This window comes from Taurulus bubalis (assembly GCF_910589615.1).
Source record: "Taurulus bubalis genome assembly, chromosome: 13".
Lineage (NCBI taxonomy): Eukaryota > Metazoa > Chordata > Actinopteri > Perciformes > Cottidae > Taurulus > Taurulus bubalis.
Window position 1 is genome coordinate 13,511,855 of NC_136601.1, and position 26,471 is coordinate 13,538,325.

The 26,471-nt window shown below is 41.2% G+C and overlaps 2 protein-coding genes across 3 annotated transcripts; both read right to left on the bottom strand.

Moving 5' to 3' along the window:
• Positions 1 to 4,298: 4,298 nt before the first annotated feature.
• Positions 4,299 to 16,256, bottom strand: cabp2b (calcium binding protein 2b; the record flags this gene model as incomplete). 2 transcript variants are annotated; one of them, XM_079229231.1, is made up of 7 exons in its annotated part: positions 4,299 to 4,324; positions 4,426 to 4,573; positions 5,287 to 5,396; positions 7,237 to 7,371; positions 7,484 to 7,514; positions 15,350 to 15,622; positions 16,173 to 16,256. In XM_079229231.1, the coding sequence occupies 7 exons, from the start codon at positions 16,254 to 16,256 to the stop codon at positions 4,299 to 4,301; spliced, it is 807 nt and encodes a 268-aa protein (XP_079085357.1). The 2 variants fall into 2 exon arrangements, with proteins under 2 accessions (XP_079085357.1, XP_079085358.1); XM_079229232.1 differs by lacking the exons at positions 15,350 to 15,622; positions 16,173 to 16,256 and adding an exon at positions 9,790 to 9,828.
• A 2,936-nt stretch (positions 16,257 to 19,192) lies between these two features.
• On the bottom strand, positions 19,193 to 25,658 carry LOC306746278 (zinc-binding protein A33-like). Its single transcript, XM_079229175.1, has 6 exons — positions 25,079 to 25,658; positions 24,278 to 24,373; positions 22,190 to 22,423; positions 22,021 to 22,043; positions 21,401 to 21,516; positions 19,193 to 20,612 (listed from the first exon to the last, which is right to left on the bottom strand). Exons 1-6 carry the CDS (start codon positions 25,601 to 25,603, stop codon positions 20,047 to 20,049), a joined length of 1,560 nt encoding a protein of 519 aa, XP_079085301.1. The 5' UTR covers positions 25,604 to 25,658; the 3' UTR covers positions 19,193 to 20,046.
• Positions 25,659 to 26,471: the final 813 nt, after the last annotated feature.

Sequence of the window (26,471 nt, forward strand, 5' to 3'; positions counted from 1 at the left end):
TCCTGCGTTCTCCTGTCCTTGAGAGTCTGGATTCCCAAGTCCAGACTCCCAAGACCAGACTCCAGAAGTTCACAAGGCAAGACCTGTGTTCTTGGTATTGAGAAACGGCCGGAGTCTCGAATGCAACACATGAAAATGTGGGGCAGAACACTCCCCGCTTGGTATTTCATAATACCACTATGTCCCATCACTGAGGAGCAATACAACTTCTGAAACAGGTCTCGAATACACCTTTCGTAATCTTGAGTCTTTCTTGATGGAGTGTGCACTAATGCACCGTGTTTTTCCTTAAAAAAAAAAAAAAGATATTCGGTTTATGAGATAAAGTTGATATTATAATGCACTGTATCAAAGTATCAAGAGAACATTATGCTGTCCTGGTCTTTCCTTACTCTGGGACTTTGTCCAGCATTGATCTCGTCTCGGAGGCGGCTGAGCTGCTTCAGATGAGTCTCCCTGTGGTTCTCCAGCTGCTCCTCCAGCGTTCTCTGGAGAACGGACACACCACACACACACCACACACACACCACACACACACACACACACACACACACACACACACACACCACACACACCACACACACCACACACACACCACACACACCACACACACACACACACACACACACACACACACACACACACACACACACACACACACACACACACACACACACACACACACACACTTAAAATTTACCAGAGGGAACCGAAGCAGTTTCTAGCGGACCAGCTAATGGAGACGGCGGGGCCGCAGGTGTTCACTTCACCTCCGCTGATTGACCGCGCACATCGCACCGGACCGGTACCAGAACGAGGCTCCACCAGGTCCAGGTCCGTGGTTTCAGGAGAGATGCTAACTTGCTAGTCGCTCTGCTAAACCAGCGGTCTTCAGTGCGTAAATGCCCACCACAAGTAGCTGCATGGAGATTAGGGATGAGCTCAGTTAGCTGTGTTGCTCTGTAGATAGCGGGGAGACTCCAAACCGAGTGGAGGATTATTCCTCATTGCGCAAAAGGGTACACGTTGTGGTGTCTGTCTGGTTCGTGGTAAATGTCTTAAATGTCAGAGGCTGAGTCTCAATGTCACAAAGTTGGTCTTGCACACTGATATAATGTGTTGGGAGAATCTCCCAGTTAGGGAGTCCAGCATATGAATGGTGTTGTATGTTCAAGATGTTGTAGTTTTTAGTGTATTAGATAGTTTTGTTTTTTTTGTTTCCATTTTACACTTCTACTTCATTACATTTTAGAGAGGAAAGTTGTACTTTTAGTCCGACATTTTTTGAACAATTAAAGGTACTTTACAAATTAGGATTTTAAAAACAATGTACATCTATAATTTTATAAATTAAACTACTATTACATAAGTATAAAACTCACTGCTGTTATTAGATTATTAAATAATTATTACGATTATTTGTATGTATTTAAACATGTTTACACATCCTGTTGAATGTCAACGAAAGTTACATCATTTAATCAACGTTTGTGTGCGCTCTTAAAGTTTCCTTTTTCATCTGTATGGCTAATTCTTTTATCCAGAATTAGAAATCATTTGGTTTCTGTGCTTTACCTGTTTCCAAACAAGTACATAGTTTTTCCATTAAAAAAAACAAAATAGCTACTTGCAATTAAAGTAAAGGGTATTTTCAGTCTGCAGAAGCAACAAATAAAGACACAATGTGAAGTATAAAGCTGACACTTTAGCTGACACTTTTATTCAAAGCGACTTACATGTTTGCTCTATACACCGTAGACACAACAATGAGGAGCAATTAGGGGTTTAGTGTCTTGCTCAAGGACACAACGACAAGGACTAGCAGAGGCGGAGAATGAGGAGAAGTGCACACAGTTGTTTTTACAGCACACAAATTAGGGCTGGGCGATATGGCCAAAAATTCATATCACGGTATTTTGTACGATTCTGGCGGTTTCACTGTATATCAAGGTATTTTTTTTCCAAATAAACACATTAATTTATTGGCGCCGAAAAGGACCACCAGACACAAAAACGCCTTGGCAAGAACCTGCCACTCGCAACTGGCCAGCAGCTGTTTTGATTGGTACACAGGACGTTAAACCTGGAGGGATTTAGGACCCAGGGGAATCCCTTGATACTAGTGGTGAATTCGCGGCCGTAACGACTATTGTCATTCTTCAGGTAAAGTCTTGCATGCCAAAACTCAAATCCATTTATATTTTGACAATATATTGTAAATGGCCTTGCTCTAAAATGAAAATAAAAAACAAGATGCAATTTCAGAACTTCACACTAGACAATAGGACGCAAGGAACCATGGAAAAAAGTCAGTGGGAATTCGGTTCCAGAGAAGGCGAGTGACAAGACTGGACGACGACACTTGGATTAGATGGTATTTCTCTAAACTCAACTCCCATGTTATTTGCTTTACATATATATCAGTGTTTGCAATGCTTTGCAAAGGGTTTTTATAAGAAAAGAAACCACAGTTTTACACTTTGTGATTTGTAGACTTAAAAATATTGTTTTACTTAACACACAATTACACAATTTGTCTTAAAAAATGTATACTTATGTAATATGTATAAACTGGCTGTCTGCATGTGCATTATCTCTTTAGGTCATTGAGTGCCTCCTTCATCACACTGCCCATCTTCAAAAATTGGAGACTACAATTTATATAATGAATCACTTCACGGCTGGTGTGATCCTCTTTGGTGACAAAGAAACGGTCCGGAGGCAGAGTTTGTCAAAGGTATTGTTTGTCTATGACGGGATACAGTGAACAGTTGACAAATTGGTTAAATGTTCTGATAAAACATGTTTATGTACAGTAAAATAAAAGTATGAAGTTTTGCAGCTCACGGCTACACAGGTCATGAGACCTTCACTGACCTCCTGTTAATTTCAGATTATACTCTGACATTAGGTCCACACATATATGGAACACATCTTCATCACATAGGAAATCCTTAAACACACTCTTCAAGGCAGACTTGAACCTTCTCCAGGTCCACAGGGTGCAAACAATCTCTACCTCCGTACACTAAGGGGCTGCATGCAGGAAGTATTTACAGGAAGAAGTTATAGTTAAGATCGGTTATTGCAATTACTGAGTTCAGGAGGTCAGTGAAGGTCTCATGACCTGTGTATCTGTGAATCATCCTAGCTATCGCTAATGCAGTATGTTGAAAAGAAATGCACCGAGTTGTCCTCTGTCGTTTAGACAGGCGCTTTGCGGTGAAGTGTGTTAACATAATACCATTTAGAGAATGAAGAACAACAGTGAGTCTCAAGCATATTGTAGCGACCCTTGGTCAGGAAAGCTACGAGACGTTATCTTGCTCATTGTGTGGTTTATTCGGGAACAGAACACTGCTACTGTGGGCCGTAGGCTCCGCCAACAACAGTCAACAACACCGTTAAACGTTTTCTTAACGTCCTTCAGACTCCGCTCCCGGTAAATCTGCACAGGCAGCAACACATGCCACCTCACTCTCTCCGCCACGCTCATGACCCAGCCACCCCATAGGTAGTAGGACACCACGGCTGTGATGACACATATTGATTAAAGGGCTGTCGTACCGGTAGCCTCTTTGAGAAACACATGCAACAGCTACATTAATAGCAATGCTATTATTTGTTGAGCTAAAACGTCAACAGTGACGCTTGCATATCGTTTGCATGGTTAGACCGGCGAGGGGATGAAGAGATTTGTGAAGACAACGCAGATAACAGGAAGGAGAAAAGACAGCGTCACAGAAGCGCATGCGCACCTACTATCTCATAATTTTTATCTCATAATAATGACTTTTTATCTCATTATTTCGACTTTGTTATCTCATAATTAATATTTTTTTTATCTCTTTTTTTGTGTGCGGAAACGGGCTTCCATAGATCCTTCACCAGTCGTAATAATGTGTCCATTCATCCAATTTGAGTAGCTTTCTTTTAATAGTTTTACAAACAAGGATTTACACTCAAAATTCAAACATCGATATATAAAAATACATCTAAAAGACACAAAGTCATAAATGTTATCTATGAAGCAGCTTTTGATATGTTGTACTGCTGTTGAAGGGCTTTATCGTGGTGACCTGGAGTATATGTGGAGTCATGTTAGTTGTCGGCTGGATACTATTTGTCTATTCAAATCATTTTTTTTCTCCTTTTTTCTTTCTTTTGATACAAAAATAAAATTCTCGATGTGGGCTGCTACGAACAGATGAACGGTGTTCACTACAATGTAGTGTGTTCTCTAATCCAGCAGTTGCATAATGTCTGCCTGTCCATCTCAAGCTGACATGCTGGGCCGGTCAGCGGGACATCATTCGCACAAACTCTGAAAAGACAAGAGAATGGAATGAGAGGAAAAGAGATGAGGACGAATGTAGTTGCCTACATTCACATATAGATCCCATATGCAAATATAATACATTTTACCCTCAAAGTCCACCAGACCATCTCCGTTGAGGTCTACATCTCGGAGGATCTCGTTGATCTCTCTGTTGGTCACTTGTTCCCCCATCAGCTTCTTCATGGCTTCACGGAGCTCCACCAAACTGATCTGACCGTCGCCATTAGCGTCAAACTGGACAGCGAGAGAAGCACTCAGAATCACATCTGAATTGAATCATGTTTTGTTTTTAAAGTATCAAACCCAAAACACTGGGACATTTTAGGCAATAACGTTGCATTGCCCCCCACAGTCTCATTCTTTATACCACCATTGGATGGCATCAAAGTAATACATGATCAAATCCTTCACATTGTGCCCCCTCAACTCCCTTGAGAAGCTGGACATTTGTTTTACATAAGTGGTTATAAGTGGTATAATGTTGACACTGTGACAACATGGGAAGCTGCCGTACAAGCACACATTTATTTAAATTACGTTATCAAGATCAAAAAGTGCATTTATTTTCATTAGTTTCAGTTTCAGTTTCTGTAAACGCAAAAAAGGAAAAAATATAAATGCAAGTGCCTAAAACTTTGCTCTTTTGCGTGTTTGAAGTTTTCAACCTTTTTTCATCACCATTTGTTTGTAATGTTCATCTGAAGATTTACCCACTGAGCACACTATCTTATTGAACTTCTTTTACTACACCAAAATTAATCTGACCTTTTAGGACATGTTAGCTTGTCGGAGTATGAACGACACTGATGGAAATGATCACACTAACGATGACCCCATCTCAGCAACTATTGCAACGCAAGAATTTGTGATTAATAGCTACACCTGTGTTTGATCAAAATGTCTGCAGTAAAAAATAAACTGCTTTAAGTAACAATTTATCTCCTGACCTCTTTGAATGCATCTCGTAGTTCTTTGACTCCAATCATGTCAGCTGTCTCTGCCAGCATCTTGGGTCCCATCAGCTCCACGAAGTCCTCAAAGTCAACTTTTCCTCCACCTGAAACAAATGGGTTATATGAAAAATGGCCATACTTTCTAATTCTAAACAGTAAAAACCATGATAAACTATTGTTAATGAATTGCTAAACCACACTGGTACTCTGTCAAGCTGTCAGTTACCATGGAGCCCACAATGTCACTAACAGCTCGCACTAGATTAATATTATATAACTTTTGGGAAAACAAAAAAGTGATTTCAGAGAGAAGCAGACAGAAGGGTCCTCAATGTGTGTTTAATAGATTTCAGAATCAGAATTATAACCATTTATTTACACATACCAGGGATTTGTCTTGGCGTGTGGTGCATACATTAGGCAAACAACAATTTATCCAAGTTGTTAAATTGATTCATCACTGAAAACAGTTGAAGATAAAAAATTAAAAAAAGAATAGAATTGCTAATGATAGTTAATGGTATACTAACATATGTCAGCTAATGTTTTGTTTTTCTGTAGAATAGCAACATCTCCTTTCAACCTCTCGGAGTAAAGTAAAGTATCGCTTTACAATGGAGAATGAGTGATTGGGAGAATCTAAACTGAAGTGGTGGTCTGTTGATGGACCTCTGTGCTAGTCATGGATTGGCCTTTACAATCATCATGTTCAAGCATGTTTAGTGAGGGTGAACTGGGAATGTTTAGCAGAGATTCCTGTCCATGAGATCTTCAAATCCCACCAAAGGTAGCATTTGTAATGCCCTGGGAAGACTTTGGACATGGAATCCAAGTGGGCCAAGCCTCCATTGTGAAAGTGGCTGCTAGGAGTTGTCATCAGAAGGTCATCGGTGCCTGTTTTGGCGGCGACCTAAGCTTAAGAAGGAGGCCTTTCAGGCTGAGCTGACCATGGGTTCTCCGGAAACAGCAGACTGGTATCGGTTTTCCAAAAGGTCTCCCGTGGTTGCCAAAGCCAAAACCTGGATGTGGGAGGACTTTGTGGGGACTAAAGAGAAGGACTTTAGGTTGGCCTCAAGGAAGTTCTGCCAAACCGTTAAACGATTCAGAAAGCGAAAGCAGGGTTGGGCTCAGGCTTTGTTCAGCAGGGGAGGAGAACTGACCCGAACTGAGGATATTGTTAACGAGCGGTGGAAAGAGCTCTTTGAGGAACTCCAGAACCCGACCAACACTTCTCCCGTGGAGGAGGCAGAGTTTGAAGACTCGGGGGAAGACCCATCCATATCCCTGGCAGTGGTTGCTGAGGTAATCAGAAAGCTCCTCTACGACAAGGCGCCACGGGTGCATGAGATTCCCCCTGTGACACTGAAGGCTGTGGACATTGTTGGACTGTCTTGGCCTCTACAGTGTTGCGTAGAGGTCTGGGACAGTGCCTGTGAAGTGGGAGACCGGGATGGAGGTCCATTTTTAAACAGAGGTGGACTGCAGAGTGTGCTCCAATTATTGTGTTATCACACTGGTCAGCCTCCCAGGAAAGTTTATTCCAGGGTGCTGGAAAAGACGCTCCGACCGATTGTGGAACATCAGGTTCAGGAGGAGCAATGCCGAGTGCGTCCTGGCTGTGAAACAGTGAACCAGCTCTTTACCCTCGCAAGGTTGTTGGTGAGGTCATGGGAATTTGCCGATCGAGTTTACATGTGTTTCGCGGGCTTGGAGAAGGTTTAAGACCGTGTCTCCTGGGGAGTCCTTTTGCCTTTATTTGACAGTTACTGTAGCAAAAGACAGGAGTCATAGAAAGAGAAGGGTCGCTATGACATGAACAAGGGTCACCTTACCTCGGGTCAAACTGTGGTAGTGTTTTTTTCTTTCTGTTCCTGCTCTATTTAGTTCTGTTTTACTTCACTCTCCTCTGTTCTCCCAGATGTTTCAGACTGTTGTTCCACTCACAGATCTGCTGGCTCAGTTCGATGAGCTCCATCTCTGTCGGCATGTATCCCATGGTCCTCATACACTCCCCGAGGTCTTTGTGACTGATGTAGCCTTTTTTGTTCCGATCGAACTCCACAAATGCCTCGCGGAGCTCTGATTTAAAGAAGCGAGCAAACAGAAGGCACATGTTAATATTAGGCAGTTAACATTACATTAACATGCTGTAGAGCAGAAACACACGTCTACTGCAGAGAAATCACCTCACCGTCAAGCTCCTCTGGTCTCAGCTCTCTGTCCTATTGAAAGCAAGCAGAGACACACGTTAGCTTCTCACTTCATACTGCTTATGAAGAGAATATTTAGAGAGTTGTTTGGCATAGTAGAGATATAAACACAGTCAGATTTAAAACAACACCATTGTAGAAACACCCAGACAACAACTGGATTGGGAGGAAGGATACATAAACAGAAGAGGAGAGAAATGATTAAGGGAGTTTGGCTTTATGCAGTGAGGATGGTATGAAATGTAATAAACTGTCCACTGCTTCAAATCTGAGCTCATGTGTATGTGTATTATATATAGCCTTTTATACTAAAATATAATTTGCAAAAGTAGTGATTTCAGTTATTCAGTAAGCTGTACTAAATAGACAAAGCCAGTGCATCTCCAAATGAAAAAACAGAGTTTAAATATATGGATTAAATTGTCCACTGCATTAAAATATATATGACAACTCATATACCATCAATCACAAGGAGTGACCACATTATTTGTGGGAGGTTGCCAGGCAACAAACATCTGGAGATTATGAGATTTGGGAGATTTAGTTGATACTTTGGACAGTTAATAGTTCAGACATAAGGCATAAGTACACATAGTATATCTATATAGTGTATTGTACATTGCACTCAAGCTTACACGCAAGCCCGGCCCGACAAAAGGAAACTATGGAAATTGTGTTTCAGTGTAGAGGATGTTCGGCTTAGAGCTTTAAAGAGAAAACCATATGGGACAAATCCTCTGGCATCATATTTATTTCATTGGTTGCCCTCAGCCTCATTTAGTCAAGCAACCAACTAAATATGCAATGCCTCAAATTACAATAAGAGTAGCCATCCTTCTTGGGAAACACTGACAAAGTACCTGGAATGTATTTTGGTATGTTTCATACTGGTACAAACAGATCTTACCATGCTTAATGTGTTGCTTTCTTCCTTAAAAGCCATTTTACACCAACTACAGATTTTCTTACAAGAGATTTGCTGATATAAAGTCTATAAACTGACTTCTAATTTCAGCAAATTTATGCCTGCAGACAAACATTTGACCAATGGAATCCTTTTTCCCAAGGTAAGTCATCCCTCCAGGATTTTGATTACAAAGTAGAACAAGCTAATTGCAGTGCAGTGACCATGGAGCACTCAGGGGCCTCTTCTGGGCCCCAGGGGCAGTCGTCCCCTTTGCCTGGTTGGAAAATCAGCCTTGACCTCCTCATCGTCCTGAGCCGCATCACATTATAGAGGAAGTTTTTAAGTCGGTCAATACATTTCCATGGAATTGAATGAACGATTGACTCCTCTGAGCATGTGTGGAGCAGATTTGATCGTCTGACCCAGACCAGTGACGGGATAACACACAGCTGGTGTGGTGGAGAGCAGGGGTGTTCAGCCACAATGCAGGGATGAAAATGAATCGAAACGAGTGGAAACAGTTGCACCGGGGGTTGTGGGAGGACCACAGTGTGCAGACTTTGTGTGTTCTGCTACATACGAGTGTCTTTGAAAAGCCCTGTTTAAGGAAGATGCAGGCCGGGCCCACGATGTTTTGCAGCATGTTGCAGTTCTTGACCAGCGTACAGAAGGGATCTTGGAACGAGTTTTCCTCCATGTCGTCCTGATCCTCGTCTTCCTCCTGGCCCACTGCCCTCAGCCTACCCCTTGGGGGCCCATCCATTACCCCCTTTAGAGGCAGACCAGGCTGTTATTCCACCACTCAGTCATACACTGTCTGCATGACCGACTGTTTCACACACAAAACAAAATCATACATTTCAAGGAACACGGTTAAGACCCATTGTTTTTAGTCACGCTTAGTTAGCCTGGATTACATTAACTGCTTATTATTTCAAGGTAATCGTCGACATCAGTTATCTTTTCTGTGAAAAAAGGTCTTAATCTCAATATTCTCCTGATGCATCAATGCTGCTGACAGTTACTGACTTAACTATTGGGTTAAAATTATGAATAATGTTGGAATCTAATGTTTTAATGTTGCTATCATCAAGGGAAACATTTTGTATTGGGCAGCTTCAAACAACCAGTGCTGCAATCCTCCATTTAATTTTACAATTATTAAAATGTTATCCAGGGATCATATAATTATAGCAAGTTGTTAAGAAAGTTTCAGAAGCTAGTAAGTGGTCTTTTGAACTATTATTTTGTTACAAATGCTTTCCCCCAAATATATAATCTTTGATTATAAACATCTCACCAAATTTGAGCAGTCACAGCACCTTTATGAATTTACACACAAAATCAACTTAGCAAGTGCATGAGACAAAGTGCTCTTACCTTCTTCATTTTGTCTTTGGGTTTGGTGCAGTTGCCCATTACCCAAACCCTCCCTGCTCAACAGCTGCCCAAACTTTCCCTTCCTCTCTTCCTCTCTCTCGCTCTACTTCTTTATGATCCTATTTGACTGTTTTCTTTTCTCTTTCTCTTCTCTTTCTCTGCTCTCCTCTCTTCGGACTTCTCAGAGCTCCATCTCCGGTTCAACCTCTGACTTTAGAAACGTGTGTCCCAGGCTGGTTATCAGTCGTCACATCTGATACCACAGAGATACAAAAAATAATAATAAACCGCTCTAATCCATGCATTAGCGATCCTGAAGGACTCCACAATCTCTATATGATCCAAAGTCAAATGATGTCACCAAACAAAATAACCCAACCAGACTGAGCTCCCTGCAGTAGGCAGCTCACTCGTGTGTCTCTTCAGCAGCAGCAGCGTTTCTCTTTCTCTTCACACTGATCAATGCTTTTAATCCCCCTCTCGCTCTATTTCCTTTTCTAGTTCTCCCTCCCTCTCTCTCGCTCACTCTCTCACGTCTCACATGTGGCACCAGCATTCAAATGACTTCAACTACAGTATATGAGGAGTTTTAGAGGGAGAGTTAAGAGGAAATAAACAGAGAGAGATTAATCCATTCCATTGAGATTAAAAAGTAAGATGGGATGATGAAAAGGAAAAAAGAGAGGGATACAGCAAAGAGAGAGAAAATAAATTAGTGTATAGTTGTGTTTGATTAAAATCTGAACCAAAAACTATATCCTCTTAATTGATTGAAATAAAGTTATTGCCACAGCTTTAGCCTTCTAGTAAAAATGAACATGCTGTTAGGGTTAGATTTTTAAAATATATACATAATAGTAAATATGAGTGATATCATATTCAATATCAAAAGCAGGATTTCTGGTTTATTTGCTGCAACCTAAATGATTAGAATTTTGACATGTTCTTTCCTAAACATCTAGTACGCAGTCTAACATATTTAAAACAGTTAAAAAGATACAGTATGAAACTGGTTCATCCGTTTTGTACAACAATGGAAGCTCAACCAAAACAAACGTATCCTCTTATTTTCTGTATTTATTATATTAAATAAAAAATGCTAGTGGATTGATTTTCTTTGAATTATGTTGATAAATTGGAAGCTCACTGTGAAATGTAAAATCAAAGAGACCAATTGTCAAACAAAAGGTGTCAAAAAAAAGGATTTGAGTTCCCCTCTGAGCTGTCACTCTCAGGTTTCTCAGCTCAAATCATGCTACATTTTTAAAACTGCAAGTGAGCTGTGATGGGTTATGAGAGCAACAATATCGGTTTCACCATGCAAGTAACGACTCAAAGTCTGAGGTGCTTTAGAGCTCTCTGAAATGATGACAGCATTAAAATCACAAGTTGAGCTTATGAGTGCAATGCTAAGTGGTCAGCTGAGCTCGTACAAAGCATCTGGCAACAAATCTTTCCAAAAGGAGATTTGGCATGCTGATTACTACATCCATATGGAGAGCACAGCTTTGTGTGTGTGTGTGTGTGTGTGTGTGTGTGTGTGTGTGTGTGTGTGTTACCCATTAGATATCAAAATCTGACTGTGAATGTTCTTTCTCCAAAATGTAAACTCACTCTTGTACTAAATAGTGCAGTAGGCTGATCAATCAGTCGACTAAGATTGTGTTAGTGAAATAGTCATTTATTTTGCTTTTTTTCATGATGAATGACTTATTTCCAAGCCATTTATGAACACCTCTCTGTAAAACATTAGATGTAAAGTGGTGATCTGTGTGATGTGGAGAAACAAGGTTTTGTGACCCTTGAAATTCATTGTTTTCCTTCACAATCAATTACACAATGAACACATCTATTTCTCTCTGTAAATGCACAAGGGGAACATTTGTATTACTACAAATAAAAGCCCTGGACATTCACACAACAAAACCTAATAGAAGTCAGTCAAACACAATCTCTCAGTCCTAAGAAGAGCTCTAAATGCTCCTGCAGAAGCATGCAGGGCTTTTTAAAATAATCCTGTGATTTTGTAAAACCTCAATTTTTCTACTCGCATAAGAAAGAATGTCTGGTTTGAATTTATCTGCGCATAAATCATCTTGGATTATAATTAACCTCCATGAAATTAAACATAAAGGTGACACACATTTCTGTTTGGTTGATATTATGTTGCAGTTCTGCAGTCACCACTAGAGGCCACTTTAGGGCTGTGAGTTCTAACAACTGAGTTTCCTCTGGCAGCTGCTGCAGTGAAGACTTGCGACTGTATTAATACAACCTCTATTTTTAGCAGAATCTCCTCATGGATGAGCCATCACTGACACTGAATGATGCCCACTGTAAATTACAACTTTACCCAGAAAAGGTTCCTAAGTAGAAACCGTTGGGACTTAAAAACTCTAATAGTGGCATAAAAGCAGATGTATGAGTAGCTGATCCTCGTAATGATATGATCCTCAAAATGACATTTGCTCCCATCCTGCTACAAAATGTTTTGCTGCCAGTGCCACTAAGATGGTTTTCTTACAGTAATGGCAGAACTGTCTTTTAGATTTGGATTACAGGGACAGCAGAAATAAATGTGGATAGTGTATACTTAATCATCTTAACATCAAATGAATCAACTTAAGCATCACATGAATCACATTATGACCCTTTAAACCGCTCTAGAAAAGTCTGATTTTGAAACATGTCACAGGTGCAACTGTGAACAGCATCTGCATGAGCATGTGCAATTATGTATTTATTGTATGTGAAACCAAAACACTGTGTATGTAATGGAAGGTCCTCACATCTGAATTTCATCTGAAGTATAAAGTAACACATGAGCTCAGACTAAACAGTACATATTTGAAAACCTACACACGTGTTTATTGAAGTCAAATTTGTGTTTTCACCTGAGGTTCTTCATTTGGGAAAAGTTTCAGTAACGTACCATCTCTGCGCAACAATTAACTCATTATTAATTCATCTATGTTCCTTTTTTTTTAAATCAGGATATACTTCCTGCATAGTCCTACTCACATCTGTATCTCACCACCACATATTTGAATCCTCAAAGGCCCAACTTTTTCAACTTTTAGTCTGTAAATTTAAACCCAACTATACAGTAAAATACATCAATCAATAGATCAATCAATCATATAATCACAGAATACATCACCTATTAACCCCACAACATTTCTATTAGTATGAATACAATTAGTTACATTTTAAGCAACAAAATACAACTTCATCAACCAAATTAACTTTGACGTTCAGTGAGTTCCTTCATGATTTAATAAAACCGACACCAGCGGCTGCATGAATAACCCAAGACAACCAATACCATGACACCGGATTAATTACCAGGCGGACGATTCCAGTTTATCATGCCACTGAGATGCTGTTGATCCCTGTGTGTGTGCGTGCGTGTGTGTGTGTGTGTGTGTGTGTGTGTGTGTGTGTGTGTGTGTGTGTGTGTGTGTGTTTGCACACACGCAGGCTTATTTATGTTACTGGGTTCTGATTACTTTTCCATTGCATGTCTCCAGGTATCAGCTGCAAATGTTTGTCTTGTGAATTAATTGTGGCACCGCACACACTTGTGACACTAACCATGCAGAGTGTGTGTGTGTTTGTGATGGCCAGAGCTTGTGTCCTTTTGGACCCTGTGTGTGTGTGTGTGTGTGTGTGTGTGTGTGTGTGTGTGTGTGTAGACATATCGTGTACTGATCTGGTGTCAGATGTGCATCCGCTGGTGTCTCATAACGAGAGCTGTAATCAGAGAAAGACTAGAAAAGACAGAATAGATGGAGGATTGGAGGAGGAGATGAAGAAGTATTCTGATATGTTACTAAAGTAAAATTAGAAACCGTGATGTCAAATTACACCATTACAAGTTAAAGTCATGCATTTAAACTCTTATAGAGGTAAAAGTACTGCAGGATTATCAGTAACACGATTGATGTTATTAGATTATCATATATATGCTGCAGGTCATGGGGATGAGTGGTCGTCCTGCAACCACAGGGTCGCCGGCTCGATCCCCAGCCTCCCCATGGGTCACATGTTGAAGTGTCCCTGAGCAAGACAACCAACCCTAAATTGTTCCCCGGGTGCCGATCAGGGCTGCCCACTGCTCCTTAATACTAAGGATGGGTCAAATGCAGAGAATACATTTCATGTATGTACTATGACAATAATCTAATATGTATACATACATTTTTAATGTAATGGTTGAAGTTATATGAACTCAAATAACTGTAGTAAACCGTAATTGTTTGTCTTCATATCCCTATGACATAATTATAATTATAACCTATAATGTACCAAATTACATAAATTTTTTGGTAATTCATTCATTTGTATTTTACTGATAATAATATGAATATGAATTATTATTATTCAATCTTCATAAGCATCTTAAAGTGTAAAATGTTTACAAGTCAGATGTCAAATTACCTAAGCATATTAGTCAAAATGGTGATTACAAATAACCAGAAACTAAATGTACCTTAAAGTGACAGAAATGTACCAATCAATAGTCAAATAGTATCAGAGATTGTTGTGATTGATGTAATTGAGTTTGAAAATGATGAGTTTGTACGAGCCTCCTCAAGCTCCGTCTGTCTGATTTCAGTCCCATATGTGGGGGCCGAGGCTCTCGCTGTCTCTGGTCTGCTGCCTATTACACACACGTTCCTCCTATCGTGCACCAGTTGTCAAAGGGAGGTTCAGGGACCCCGATTGGCACTAAAGAGAAACCAGGAAAAGATGCATCTTCTCTGCAACAAGCTCCTCTCTCCCACTCACTCTGCCGGTCTCTCTAATTGTGGCTCACTTGCATCACCGCTGACATCACTTCATTTATATTTTTTATAATGATTTCCTGTTTCTAACCTCATCCTCACCCCCTGCAGAGTTTGCTGACGTGATCAGGTGGACTCTTTCTTTTTTAATCAATAATAATTTAGTCAGGAAAAAAAGCCAGAGTGACTCACAAGCCGAGGTCAGAAACAGGAAGCTACCACCGCTTCCTCACACCATGATCCTACGTGTCTGACCGCGGGGTGACAGATGCTGTAGCAGCATCGAGGTAGCGTGCCGTGTCCTGTGTCACTGCTTATGTGAGTGATGGGATGTGATGTGATACCGGGTGTTCATCAGAACTCTGGCTGACTCTGGCCGTATCCGTTACGGATTAGTCTTTCGCAAAGTAAAGGAGTTAAAATCCTCTCCATCCCACGCTATCTCCATCCTTAGCTCTAGCCCTCGTGCTCTGCTGCTCCCGCCATTTCCAGAAGGATTTGTTGTTGCGGCTTTATGCCCCTTTGCATTGTGAGATCAAAGGGGTGTGAGAGAGACGGCTATTTACAAAAAACTGGAGCACAGCCAGGCTTTAAATTTAAATTGGAGGCTTAAGGTTTCAATCAAGCTGGCGGCGAGACATTCAATCACTTGAACTTGAAACACACATGAACACACACTGAGTGGCAAGCGTGTCAGACACACACAGTGAAGTAGTGTGTCACACACACACACACACACACACACACACACACACACACACTGCAGCTCCTACCTGTCCAAACACAGAGTCCACAATGGGCAGCAGGTCGACAGGCTCCTCCTCTTTCTCCCTCTCTCTCCTCTGTGGTCCCTCCATCATCTCTGCCAGCTCCTCCTCCAGCGTCTCACTGTCCTCAGAGGCCGCCGCCGCCATCTGGGGGAACTGAGGGGACTTCTGGTGGCGAGGAGGCTGCGGTTTTGCAGTTTGATTGTCTCCCGCACCTCCTCCCTGCACGCTGTTTCGCCTCTTCTGCTTCTCCAGCTTCTTCTTAATGGCCGCCTGCACCTGAGGGTGGCAGAGGGTCGAGGAACTGAGTTCAGATGAATGAAATCTGCATTCAAACTTTCACACAACCATAGTCACATCAAGACACCTTATTTTATTGACACATTTAGTAGTTTACACAGATGCAAAACATGGTGACGAGAGTTATTGTCTGGTATTGTGGAGCATTTTGTAACATCTTCTCCAGAAAGCAACTCAATACATTGCATTTACCTCTTAACATGCAAATAAAAACACCACACAGTGTTATTTTAATCATGTTTCACCAACATGACAACTCTTTATGAACTACATTACTGAAATACAACATTGTTTTAACGTTTGCATCGTATTTATTTAATATTTTATAATAGTTTTCTCGATACAGCAATTTACACATTTGTGTCATCAATTGCACTTAAAGATATTTAAGTTGGAATATAGTTTTGTGAACCTCAATCATACATTTGTACAAAGATCAATGCATATACAATTATTTTTGCATTAAAAGATGTGTTTATATACAGAGAGTACTGCTGGACAGAACATATTAACAAAAACACTCACGCACCTGTTTTGCACTCCTTTCCGATGGCACACTCATCCCTCCTGCACCGCCTCCTCCACTGGACGTCTCTCGAATGATCATGAACATCTCGGTGTCACTGGCTCACACGCACTCTCTCTCACTCTCCCTCGCTCGCCCTTCCCCTCCCTCGCCCTCTCTCTTGCCTCTTCTCTGCTTGCCTCTCTTCGTCAGTAGCAATTGTTTATTGCATGTACATTTGATAAAATTCCTCACAAAGTCAGCTGTAAAAGATTGAAAGATTCCCTAAAATAATGCAGCTTTGTTGATGAGGTGTTTTCTTTGTTCCAGGTACAAATTTAAAAAAGAGAGAATGAGTGAAGGGATTCAAGGAAAAATAATAACTCAAATGTTCATCTACTTCCTCGTCTCTGTCCTCGTATTTACACTGCGCTCCTGTCCTCATCTCTCGGGGCGTTTGGGTGAGGAGGTTTTTATCTTCAGCTGTTGTCGTAGCGCTTGGATTGAGTTCCTGCACCTCTGCCCCCGCTCTCTATCTCTTGGTCTTTTTGATGACACTCTATACCTCCTGAACTTTACCTCTCTCACGTTATCTACCTGTAACACATCAATCTCTCTCTCCTTGTCTTCCTCCCTTTCATCACAGGTAAATGCTCCTCTTGTTGCCTGGGTGTTTTGTCACAGCTACCCATCCTGTCACCAGTGTGTTTTATAAATATTTATATATCCTTCATAAAGTCCAGCTTTCAATCAATATTTGTTGTTGTTTTTCTGTCATGAATTTCTTTCACTCATATTGTTCTGCCTGTATTTCTTTTCTCCTCCCATCCTCGTCTCTTCTACTCCAACAGTAATCCTCATTGCTGTACATGCTTTCTCCTACTCCCCGTGTCTTTCAATCTATCCGCCCTCAATCCCCTGTCATATTTGGAGCCTTTGTTGTAACACAAATTGGATTCTTTTTGGAGGTGCCAAGGTCAGCTATTCATTAAGTGACAGAGATCGAGAGAGGAAGAGATACAAGCTTCGTGATAATGGTTTTTGTTAGCCTACAACACATCGCCTCAATGTAGTCCTGCATGTATAATCTCATCCAGCAAGCATGGCTGAGCACACACCCACATGCACACACAGGTGAACATGTCACCACTGACCTCTATTTTTAGACATGAATGTTCAGACAAGCATGTAAGCATATCATTTTGGTTTTCAGCCCTCTAAAAGAGCGCTCTAGCTTTGTAGCTTTTGTGTAAAGCAACTGAGTCCACTAAAAAGGACATTTTTGTTTCAATAAAACCCATGTCTGTGTCTTCCCTCCTTCCAGTCAAAAACGGGGACGTTGGCACGTCTCACTTGGCTCTCTATTTGCCCGAAACTGACTCCTCTGAAATGTCCCTCCTTCTCTGCTTCTCCTGATAACCCGCATTAAACAATTCAGACTGAAACAGACCCTGATAGTCTATATTCTCCAGAATGAGGGATAATGTATAGCTTGAACTCTCTCCAGTTTCTCATTTTTCCATTAATCACGCCCACCCCGTCGTTAAGGCTCTCCATCTTCCTTCAGCCCCTCTCGCCCGCCCTCTCTCCCATTGATTATTGATGGATGGAGGGAACAAATTCATCAGCGGGAGGCAGGAAACAGATCCATAACAGAGAACGCTACTTTACATGACGCTGATGGTTAAAAATAGGGGTTGTATTTTGGGAACAGATCAGTTATGTGAGAGAGGAAAGATAAAGGATGGATGAACAAGATGAAAAGAGAGATGAGGGATGGAATAAAACACTGAATTTTCAAGGAGAACGTGTAAAAAAGGAGCTTCAATCTCTTTAACTCTGACCTTCCCTGAAACCGATCAAAGACGGGGATGAATGACCGAGGGAGTGGCAAAAGTAATGTAGAAGTGACTGCTTGTGTTACTACTTGTTTATCGGCCTGCAATATCTAATTACAGATGAGGACAGTGGGAAAGAACTGGCCATTACCCTGACAGGTGAAGTCTTTAACGTATAGGCGGATGACGCACAAACATTAAACCGACATGGATAATAGATAGTTTTATTTGGGTCAGACCAATTGTCATTATTTATTTGTTTGTAATAGTAGTCACAGATTACTCCTCAATTGGCACGAGGGATCTCATTAACCCTGCTTAACTGGACATTGAAAAAAAAACACATTGTGCGTATCAGTGACAGGTAAACACAACACAAACACAGGCGACAGGTAATCAAATGTTTATCTTGAGGATATCTACGGCCGGAACATGCAATATCATGAATCAGGTTTTAGTTTCGAGTCCGTGTCAAACAGGAAGTTTCAACTTTTTATGCCTGTAGTGCGTTATGTAAAAATGTATCCGCGACCTCACCAGATGTTTTGGAGACTCAGCAATCTCTCTCTCTCTCTCTGGTTTTCTTGTCTCTTCGTCAGAGATGTCTGATGTCAAAGTTAAGAAATGGTTTGGTCTGAAACTTATATTAAAAGATTCTTCCAGGCATGAATATCGGACATATATTGTAATATGTATTTGCGATAACAGGTAAGAACAATATATAAATGTTTTGACACCCCGACTAGCTGTTTTTACCTCTTTTGGGGGATATTTACAGAGTACTAATTAACAAACTAATTGTTCATACATGTTTACAATCCAGCTGTAATATCGTCCTCCAGATTTTCCATCCTGTAATTTTGCAATGATCTATTTTGCACACAGCATCTACTTTATGTTTGTCCTCCTCTGTTGCTCAGGTTTCTTCCATTTCTTTCCCTTAATACACATTTATAGTTTTTTTTATATTGGGCTATATGAATACACTTTTTGAGATGAACTCTCCTCTGCCTGCAGTTGAGGAGGTTGACTTCCATATGATCCATTAAAAGTTGCATTATAAAGAAGCTGTGGAGCAGATTGATGCTGCATGCAGTTTGTTTTAGGCGCCCTCTGGTGGAATTAAATGTCAAAACAACTTCAGTAGGAAATGTAATCATATTATTAAAATCGTTTTCTCTCGTCAAAACTTTTGAAGACACGGTACTTTAAAATTACAATATTGCAGAGTTGTATTGTGGTGGGACATTTCGAGGCAAGTGTCCCTTGTAAAGTAAAGGCATATAAAAGTCAATTACTTTCTAGGAAATATGTCATTAGAATTACAGGATTGGCTACATAACAGCTATACAACTGTAAACAAGTAAGACATTATTTCAAAAACACACAGTAAGCTATTTCAGCAAAATGATTGAATACAATTAAAAATATGTTTTGCAGAGACTAGTTAAAGTTGCTTGAAGGAGAAAGGTTATGGGTACATACAGTGTTGGTCACCAAGATGCATTGTGTTTACCCGTAAGCTCTAACACGTGTTGAATGCATCCTCTTCATCATAAAATATTTGCAACACAGATTGTTTTTTATCCTGCATTGTTTATGTCCATGTTTTCTACCGAGCAGTCACATGATCCTCCATAGCGCTCCTAGAGAAAACTCAGAAAGTGGAATCTTTAGGTCTTTGGATACATTAGAAAGCAATATGCCTTTACCGTTTTTTTAATGAATTCACAACCAATACAAAGTATTATAGCGCAAGGCTTTGTTTTTATTATTGCTAACAATTGTTAAACAATACCTGCATTCAATCCTTTTTGTACCCAGATCTAGAACAAAGTAAACTATTTGCATGATTGTATTCGCAGCCAATCACCGCAAGTGTTCTTTGATTTAATGTGACGTGTGATTGGCTGACTATCGCAGCAGCTGCAGCTCATACAGCCTCAGCTGTGCTGAAGTCGAGCGTAGTGTCTTTGACAGAGTTGGCAGTTCAGTTTGAGATGTCACTAAAACGTTTGAAAATACATTATTCTGAATCTGTCCTGTGACGAAGAGGACCTCTATCCCCAGTGTGGCGTCACTACGGTGAGCGGCTCCCGGTTGTGTCCGTTGATAATCGGCCAGGGATTAAAGTACGGGAAGACTGGCTCTTTGAATTTTGCATTATAGAAGGTGAAGAGGTGGCTCATGTTTCCTGCATCGTAAAACCCCACGTCACCTCGACTATAGTCCAGATAGACCCCCACCCGGCTGGGGGGTTTGGAGGGATATATCAGGCTCTCCTCCGAGTCGGTGCATGCCTCATACTCGCTGGTGCCGTCAGCGGTATCCCTCAGCACCAGGGTCCAGAAACCATCATCCGGGCAGAGGCTGATCTCATCCTTCCTGTTGACGGAGGCCGTGGCCACACCCAGACCCCACGCTGTCTTGGAGCCCACTTCCACCTCCCAGTAGTGTCTCCCAGAGGAGAAGGCTTCAGAGCCCAGGACGATGTTGTAGAGAGTGAAGCGCTCTGGGTTGTTGGGCAGGTTGGGCTGGATTCTTCCCACGCGGACGCTGGTGCGACACGGGGACACCCACAGGCACGGGTAGGCTGTGTCTGGGTTCAGGGTCACCGCTTTGACAGCTGAGAGGGGAAAAGAATAATTAGAAACGGACCAATTTAACAACAACAAACGTGTGTTAACAGAGAATGACCCGAGACGGACTCCTTGGCTGTGACCTTCAACAAGATACTGAATGCCTACCTGCTCAATTAGTGTAAGACGAGCTAGATAAGAGCATCAGCTACATGGATACAAATAAAATATAAATGATACTGAGGCAAGATGTAATTCCATAGATCCATTCAATCCTTTACTGCAGTCTAGTGTTACGCAATCAATGTATGACATGTCATTGGCAAATTACCTAAAATAGGTTTTCAATCCAGTGGCAGGAAGACTCTAGAAATCAGATTCTGTCATGCTAGAAAACTTGTGTTGCATCATGACTCAACTCCTCGAGACGGAGCAGGTTGATACAAGAAAAGGAAAAGCACAAAACAGTCTTTTGTAGTTATAGACCACTTTTTTTTTTTTTTTAAAGGAGCACTGACCAAATGTCAAAGTCGATGTACTAGTCAAGGGGAGGACTACTACTCAGCCTTTGTAAATAATTTTATAAAGTCTTCTGTGGCTCTGGTGGAGTTTTAAAGTCTGAAAAGGATTCAAGTGGCTTCCAAGTGGGATCTATACTTGAGCTTAAAGACAAATGTTTGACAGAAACACTGTTGAAGTAGGATCCAGTTTTTTTGGAGCTCAATTGATTATTTGCTCTTATGAGTCGATTCACATGGTGTGTGTGTGTGTGTGTGTGTGTGTGTGTGTGTGTGTGTGTGTGTGTGTGTGTGTGTGTGTGTGTGTGTTTATATACCTGGCTGAAAAATTGAGCTCATTTTCCTCCAGGTTCTGTACTGCAGAGGTCCCAGAAACTCTCCTGACTGCAGATCCTCACCCACCTCTGGAGGGCGCTCAAACAAGCTCTCAGTCCTGACAGAGAGAAATATTAAATAAATTAAAGCAAAAGGCCTCTGAATGCCAGGTCTGCGTTGCTCACGTGGGCGGTGTGGCATTATGAAATGTCAAGAACATCTTGATAAAAAAACTAAAACATTATAGCATTCTTCTTTTGTTTTACTTAGAAAAGGTGAAGATTTAAGACATGAGCAGCACATTGTGGCCTTTAAGTCGTATCTGTTCAGGCCACCTCTTTAAGAAGAAATGTAAACAAGACACTGATTAATCCTTTATCCTATAAGTTTGAAATTCTCTCAGACTTTCTGCCTCCAGTAGGCATGACGATGTGTGGCAAAGATGAAGCGCTATCTAACAATCATGCCCCCACATCCTGTTTCAGCAACACTTAATTACAAAACAAGACATCATTTCCTTTTGACTTTAGACCTTTGATTTAGACAAATAGAGATCTACGGGGAGAAGAACTAGAAATGAATGAGTAACTCGGTGCTGATGAAGGATTTTGATGATACTCACCCTCCGATGAAATCTTTGATTCCCTGAAATAGATCAAAACAAGCCAATGTTTGCACAATACTTCAGTCTCTGCTGCACTTCTAGAGTGTAACAATATTATTTGGTATTAGCTGGCTTCTTAATGCAATCTTTTTACCCGCGTCTATCTGGGTATCATCTTCTCTTATACCTTGAGTTGCTCTGGGCTTTCTTCTTCTCCGAGTTTGAGGCGAAGCTGTTCGGCTATACTTTCCATTTCACTGATTTGCTCTGTGGTCTCAGTGAGCGCCTCCTCCAGCTGGTTGAGCTTCTGCTCTTTCTGCTTCTGCAGTTTCTCCTTAATGCGCTCTTCCTCCTCCAGGAGGAACTCCCTCAGACGGCCAAACTCTGCATTGACCATCTCCTCCAGATCTCCTGCTCGCTCCTGAAACACAGGGACGAGTTCCATCAGCAACAACGCGGGAAATATGTTGTGATGTTTCAACTCTGAGCCAAAGTAATCTCACTTTAAACATGCAAAATAAAATTTCCACTACTCGTATTTCATCGCAGGCCAAATCTTCACTGAATCACCTGTGGAAGAAAACCGCTGCTTTGTTGCACTTTTGGAAACCAGATGAAAGGAGAAGGTTAAATATGAAGGAAGATGTCTTGTTGATGACTGTGAGGAACGGACACCAAACCTACAGGTACGTTTTGGTATTTATATTCTGTTATTCTGTTGAGTTGTTTTGGAAATAGATTGAGACAGTTTCATCTGCACTTTGTAACACTATTAGGTTGAATAGATTTAATTTAGTCAGTGGCAGAATGTGAATTACTACATTTCACTTTCATTAAACTTTATACTTCTTTTTCACATAATAATATTGTACTGTAATTGTAATTCAATACAATGTGACTTTGTTGGCATGAAAGTAAAACAAATGTTTTGCCAAAGCATCAAAATTAAAAAGTACACAATATTACAGTATTATGAGCTTAATGAAATATGATGGATTGTTACAGGTTAAAATACCAAAACATTCTATAAATTACTATAAATGACCAACTATAAGAGTGAAATGCTACTTACAAATGAATGCAATATACAACCCACACCATGCTTTCATTACCCACAATGCAACTGGACCACTAACGGTTACGCTAGCTCCTTCTGGAGCCACGAAAAGCCTGAGACAACTTTTGTACTTTTTTGCAGTAATTCTCAAGAACTGTAGACAGACTCTGATGTGTCGCTGGAGTTCCTCTTTCATATCATATTTTAGAATTATTTAATATAATTAATTTAGTAAAAAAATATAAATACTTAATTTATTCTCAAGACAGGTACATAGACAGGGAGCCAGATAATAAGCATGTACAAACACACGCACACACACACACACACACACACACACACACACACACACACACACACACACACACACACACATTGCCAAACTTCCTCTAAAACTTGTTGAACCACATCCTGTCACACCGACAGAGAAACCAAGAAGTGAAAATATATGAGTGTGCACATAAACTGGGTCAGACATACACAAAGGAAAATAAAGATACTGAGCTGTTCAGACAGACAGGACAGAGAAAGACAGTTTAAAGTAGCCTGAAGCAGAGTGTGATTAACTGCTGCAGCAGAAACGCTCAAACACTCAAAGATGCTGCTCATATATTTCTGTGTAAAACACACACAGAAATGCACAAAGAGACCTCTATTAGAGGCGAGTGCTGCTGTGGTGGAAAAAGGGACCCAGCCTACACTCAAACAGACGTTATCTCCTTCTGCGAGGGTGTGTGTCATTGTTATTGTACTCTCTGTATGCGTATGTGTGTGTGTGTGTGTGTGTGTGTGTGTGTGTGTGTGTGTGTGTGTGTGTGTGTGTGTGTGTGTGTGTGTGTGTCGTCTGGGAATCAAGAGATTCTGAGAAAAGACAAACATGACTTGACGTGCATGGATGTTTATGAACTGCCTGTTGGATTTCAGGAAGAATCTCCGCATTTGCAAAACATGAGAACCATCACGTTCACACAAACATGGCTGAGTAACAACCTGTTGTGTCACACCCGTCGTAATCAGGACAAGTCATCTGTCTGTCACACAGGTAAAGGTGAAGGAGTGCAGGTGAATGTTGCTTAGCGACCAGCTATTCAGGTTCCAGACACACACACACACACACACACACACACACACACACACACACACACACACACACACACACACAGTATATTTCCTGTCTTTCACAATGCATCACAAACAATAACACGCGTATCTCCATACCTTGATGAGGAGGATCTTTTCATTGGTCTGCTTTTGGAAGAGCGTGGCCTCCCCGGTCTGCAGTTCAACCCTCTCGAGAGCGACAGACAGCTTATCCTGCAGCAGAAATAGACAATCACATGCTGAACATTGTGAAGAAGTGGTGTAACTAAACCAGATTAAAGTCCATCTGACTGGTGCCTCTGCTCTGAACAACAACAACATCTTTAATGAGAGTCATATGATGCTCACCCTTCCTCAACTGACTGCTTTGACCCACAAATTATAACTAAAATGGAAATCCTGTGTCAGTGAAATATGAGAGGCCTCTCAGGGCGACTGTTCAAACAAGCCGATGATGGTCAGCAGCAGGGTTAAAAGTGTAGGGGCGGTATAGGAGTTCACACCGTTCTGCTGAATTCCTGTAAAACACAGAGTACCCAAAGGCTCCCGGGGCCAAACAGGGAGTCTGCTTTTAAAAATACCTGAGCATCTGCTCTGTGAAAGAAATCCGTTGGCTAATGCCAGAGCAAATGTGTTCATTTATTAAATGCAATCTTAATAAACTCACTTTAATTTGACATTCATGTATGTTTGTCAAACATGAGATACATTTCTTCTCGAGAACTAGGAGAGGAGAGCGTGGCACTTCCTAAAACATTATACTTAAAGTTATAGTGATACATAATGACATAATAATGACAATAATTTATCAACAATGTCAAGATAGCCATCACCACTTATCTCAGAGTTTGTTCTGTGTAAACTGTATCAGATGATCTTGCCATGCCTGGAGCCTCAGAAGACTGATCTAAACTCTACCTTGTAGTTTTCAAAGGCCTCTGTAATCGGGATGACATTGTGAGTCTTGTGGTCCCTCGACATGCCGCACACCAGACAAATGGGCAGCTGGTCGTCCTCACAGTACAGCTTCAGCTTCTCCTCATGCTCCTCGCACATATCCATGTCCATGCCCAGGCGCGGCCAGTGCCCGGTGGACGAGGCCAGGCTGCTCATGCTGGACCCGGGCTCCCGTTCCTCCGGCTCCTCCAGCGCGCCTTTGGGGGCCCACCCGGTTGTCCCAGCGGCCGTGTCCATGGCGCGGGCTCTGCGCACGCTGTCCACGACGTTGCACAGGAGCGAGTTGGGTCGTAGCTTGCGGCCGCTCGACTTTCTGCACTTGGGGCAACTCGACAACTCGTCCGCCTTGGCTTCCCAGCACTGGATAATGCACTGCTGGCAGAAGTGATGTCCGCACTCGAGGATCACGGGATCACAGAACAGCTCCAAACACACCGGGCAGGTGAGCTCCGACTGTAGTTCCTCAATCGCGTTGGCGTCCGCCATTCTCGGCTGAGCACATAGTCCTTAAACAAAAAGCAAAACGTCTGATAGCAACACAGTGAAAGAAAAGAGTGCTCTCCCGTTCACACTGAGAGAGGGAGTGGTCTGACAGCACAGCAACGTTTGCATGTTTTCACGGAAGAGACGGAGGGCGTGCAGCAACAGGCTCGATGGAGCTGCTGCTGTACAGTCTGTATGAGCCCGGAGACAACGGAAAAACACTCACATGTTACCAAATTAAGTTAATGATGTTATCTCATTTTTCCTTTCTCATAAATCACCCTTTACAAAGACAAAGTTTATTACTAATGCCGTAGAGAACAATTGAAAGCATTAAGACCAACTTGGGCTCAAATTAATTAATAAAGGGTAATACATATCAACGTTATAATGTTAAGGAATCATCAGTCAGTGCGTGAAGAGTTCTTACTTTGAAGCCAATAACAAAAAACAAAAACATAAGTCATCTTTGATTCTAAATTTTGAAACACATTGGGATAATATCATTTACTTACAATAATGTAAGTTTAATGTTGTAAATTTGAAGAAGTTGTTGATGGATAAAGTTTGGTCCAAATGCACATCTGACACAAAGATCAGAGGTCAAGTATCTTGTTGGTATATATATTAAGTATTTCTCCAGTGGTGAGTTGCAGATTGCAACCAACTAAATACCCCTCTGCTCAACCCTCCCAATACTCTGTTCTTCTACATGACTAAATATTTGCTTTAAAAAAAAAATTACATTAAGAACAGGAATACAATTTATATTTAATATATAATTACATAGTGTTCATAGAGCAGCAGCAGTTATGTTCACAGCAACAAAACTTCAGACAGACAGCTTGTTTTTTATCTTGTTTGTAAAGGT

Bases quoted from the DNA above. Each gene is read 5' to 3' on its own strand.
- LOC306746278 (XM_079229175.1), bottom strand. From the start codon at position 25,603: ATGGCGGACGCCAACGCGATTGAGGAACTACAGTCGGAGCTCACCTGC. The intron at 24,374-25,078 runs GTAGAGTTTAGA...TTTCTGCTGCAG, and splicing joins AGGCCTTTGAAAACTACAAG to GATAAGCTGTCTGTCGCTCT. The intron at 22,424-24,277 runs GTATGGAGATAC...CCTGTGTTTCAG, and splicing joins AAAAGATCCTCCTCATCAAG to GAGCGAGCAGGAGATCTGGA.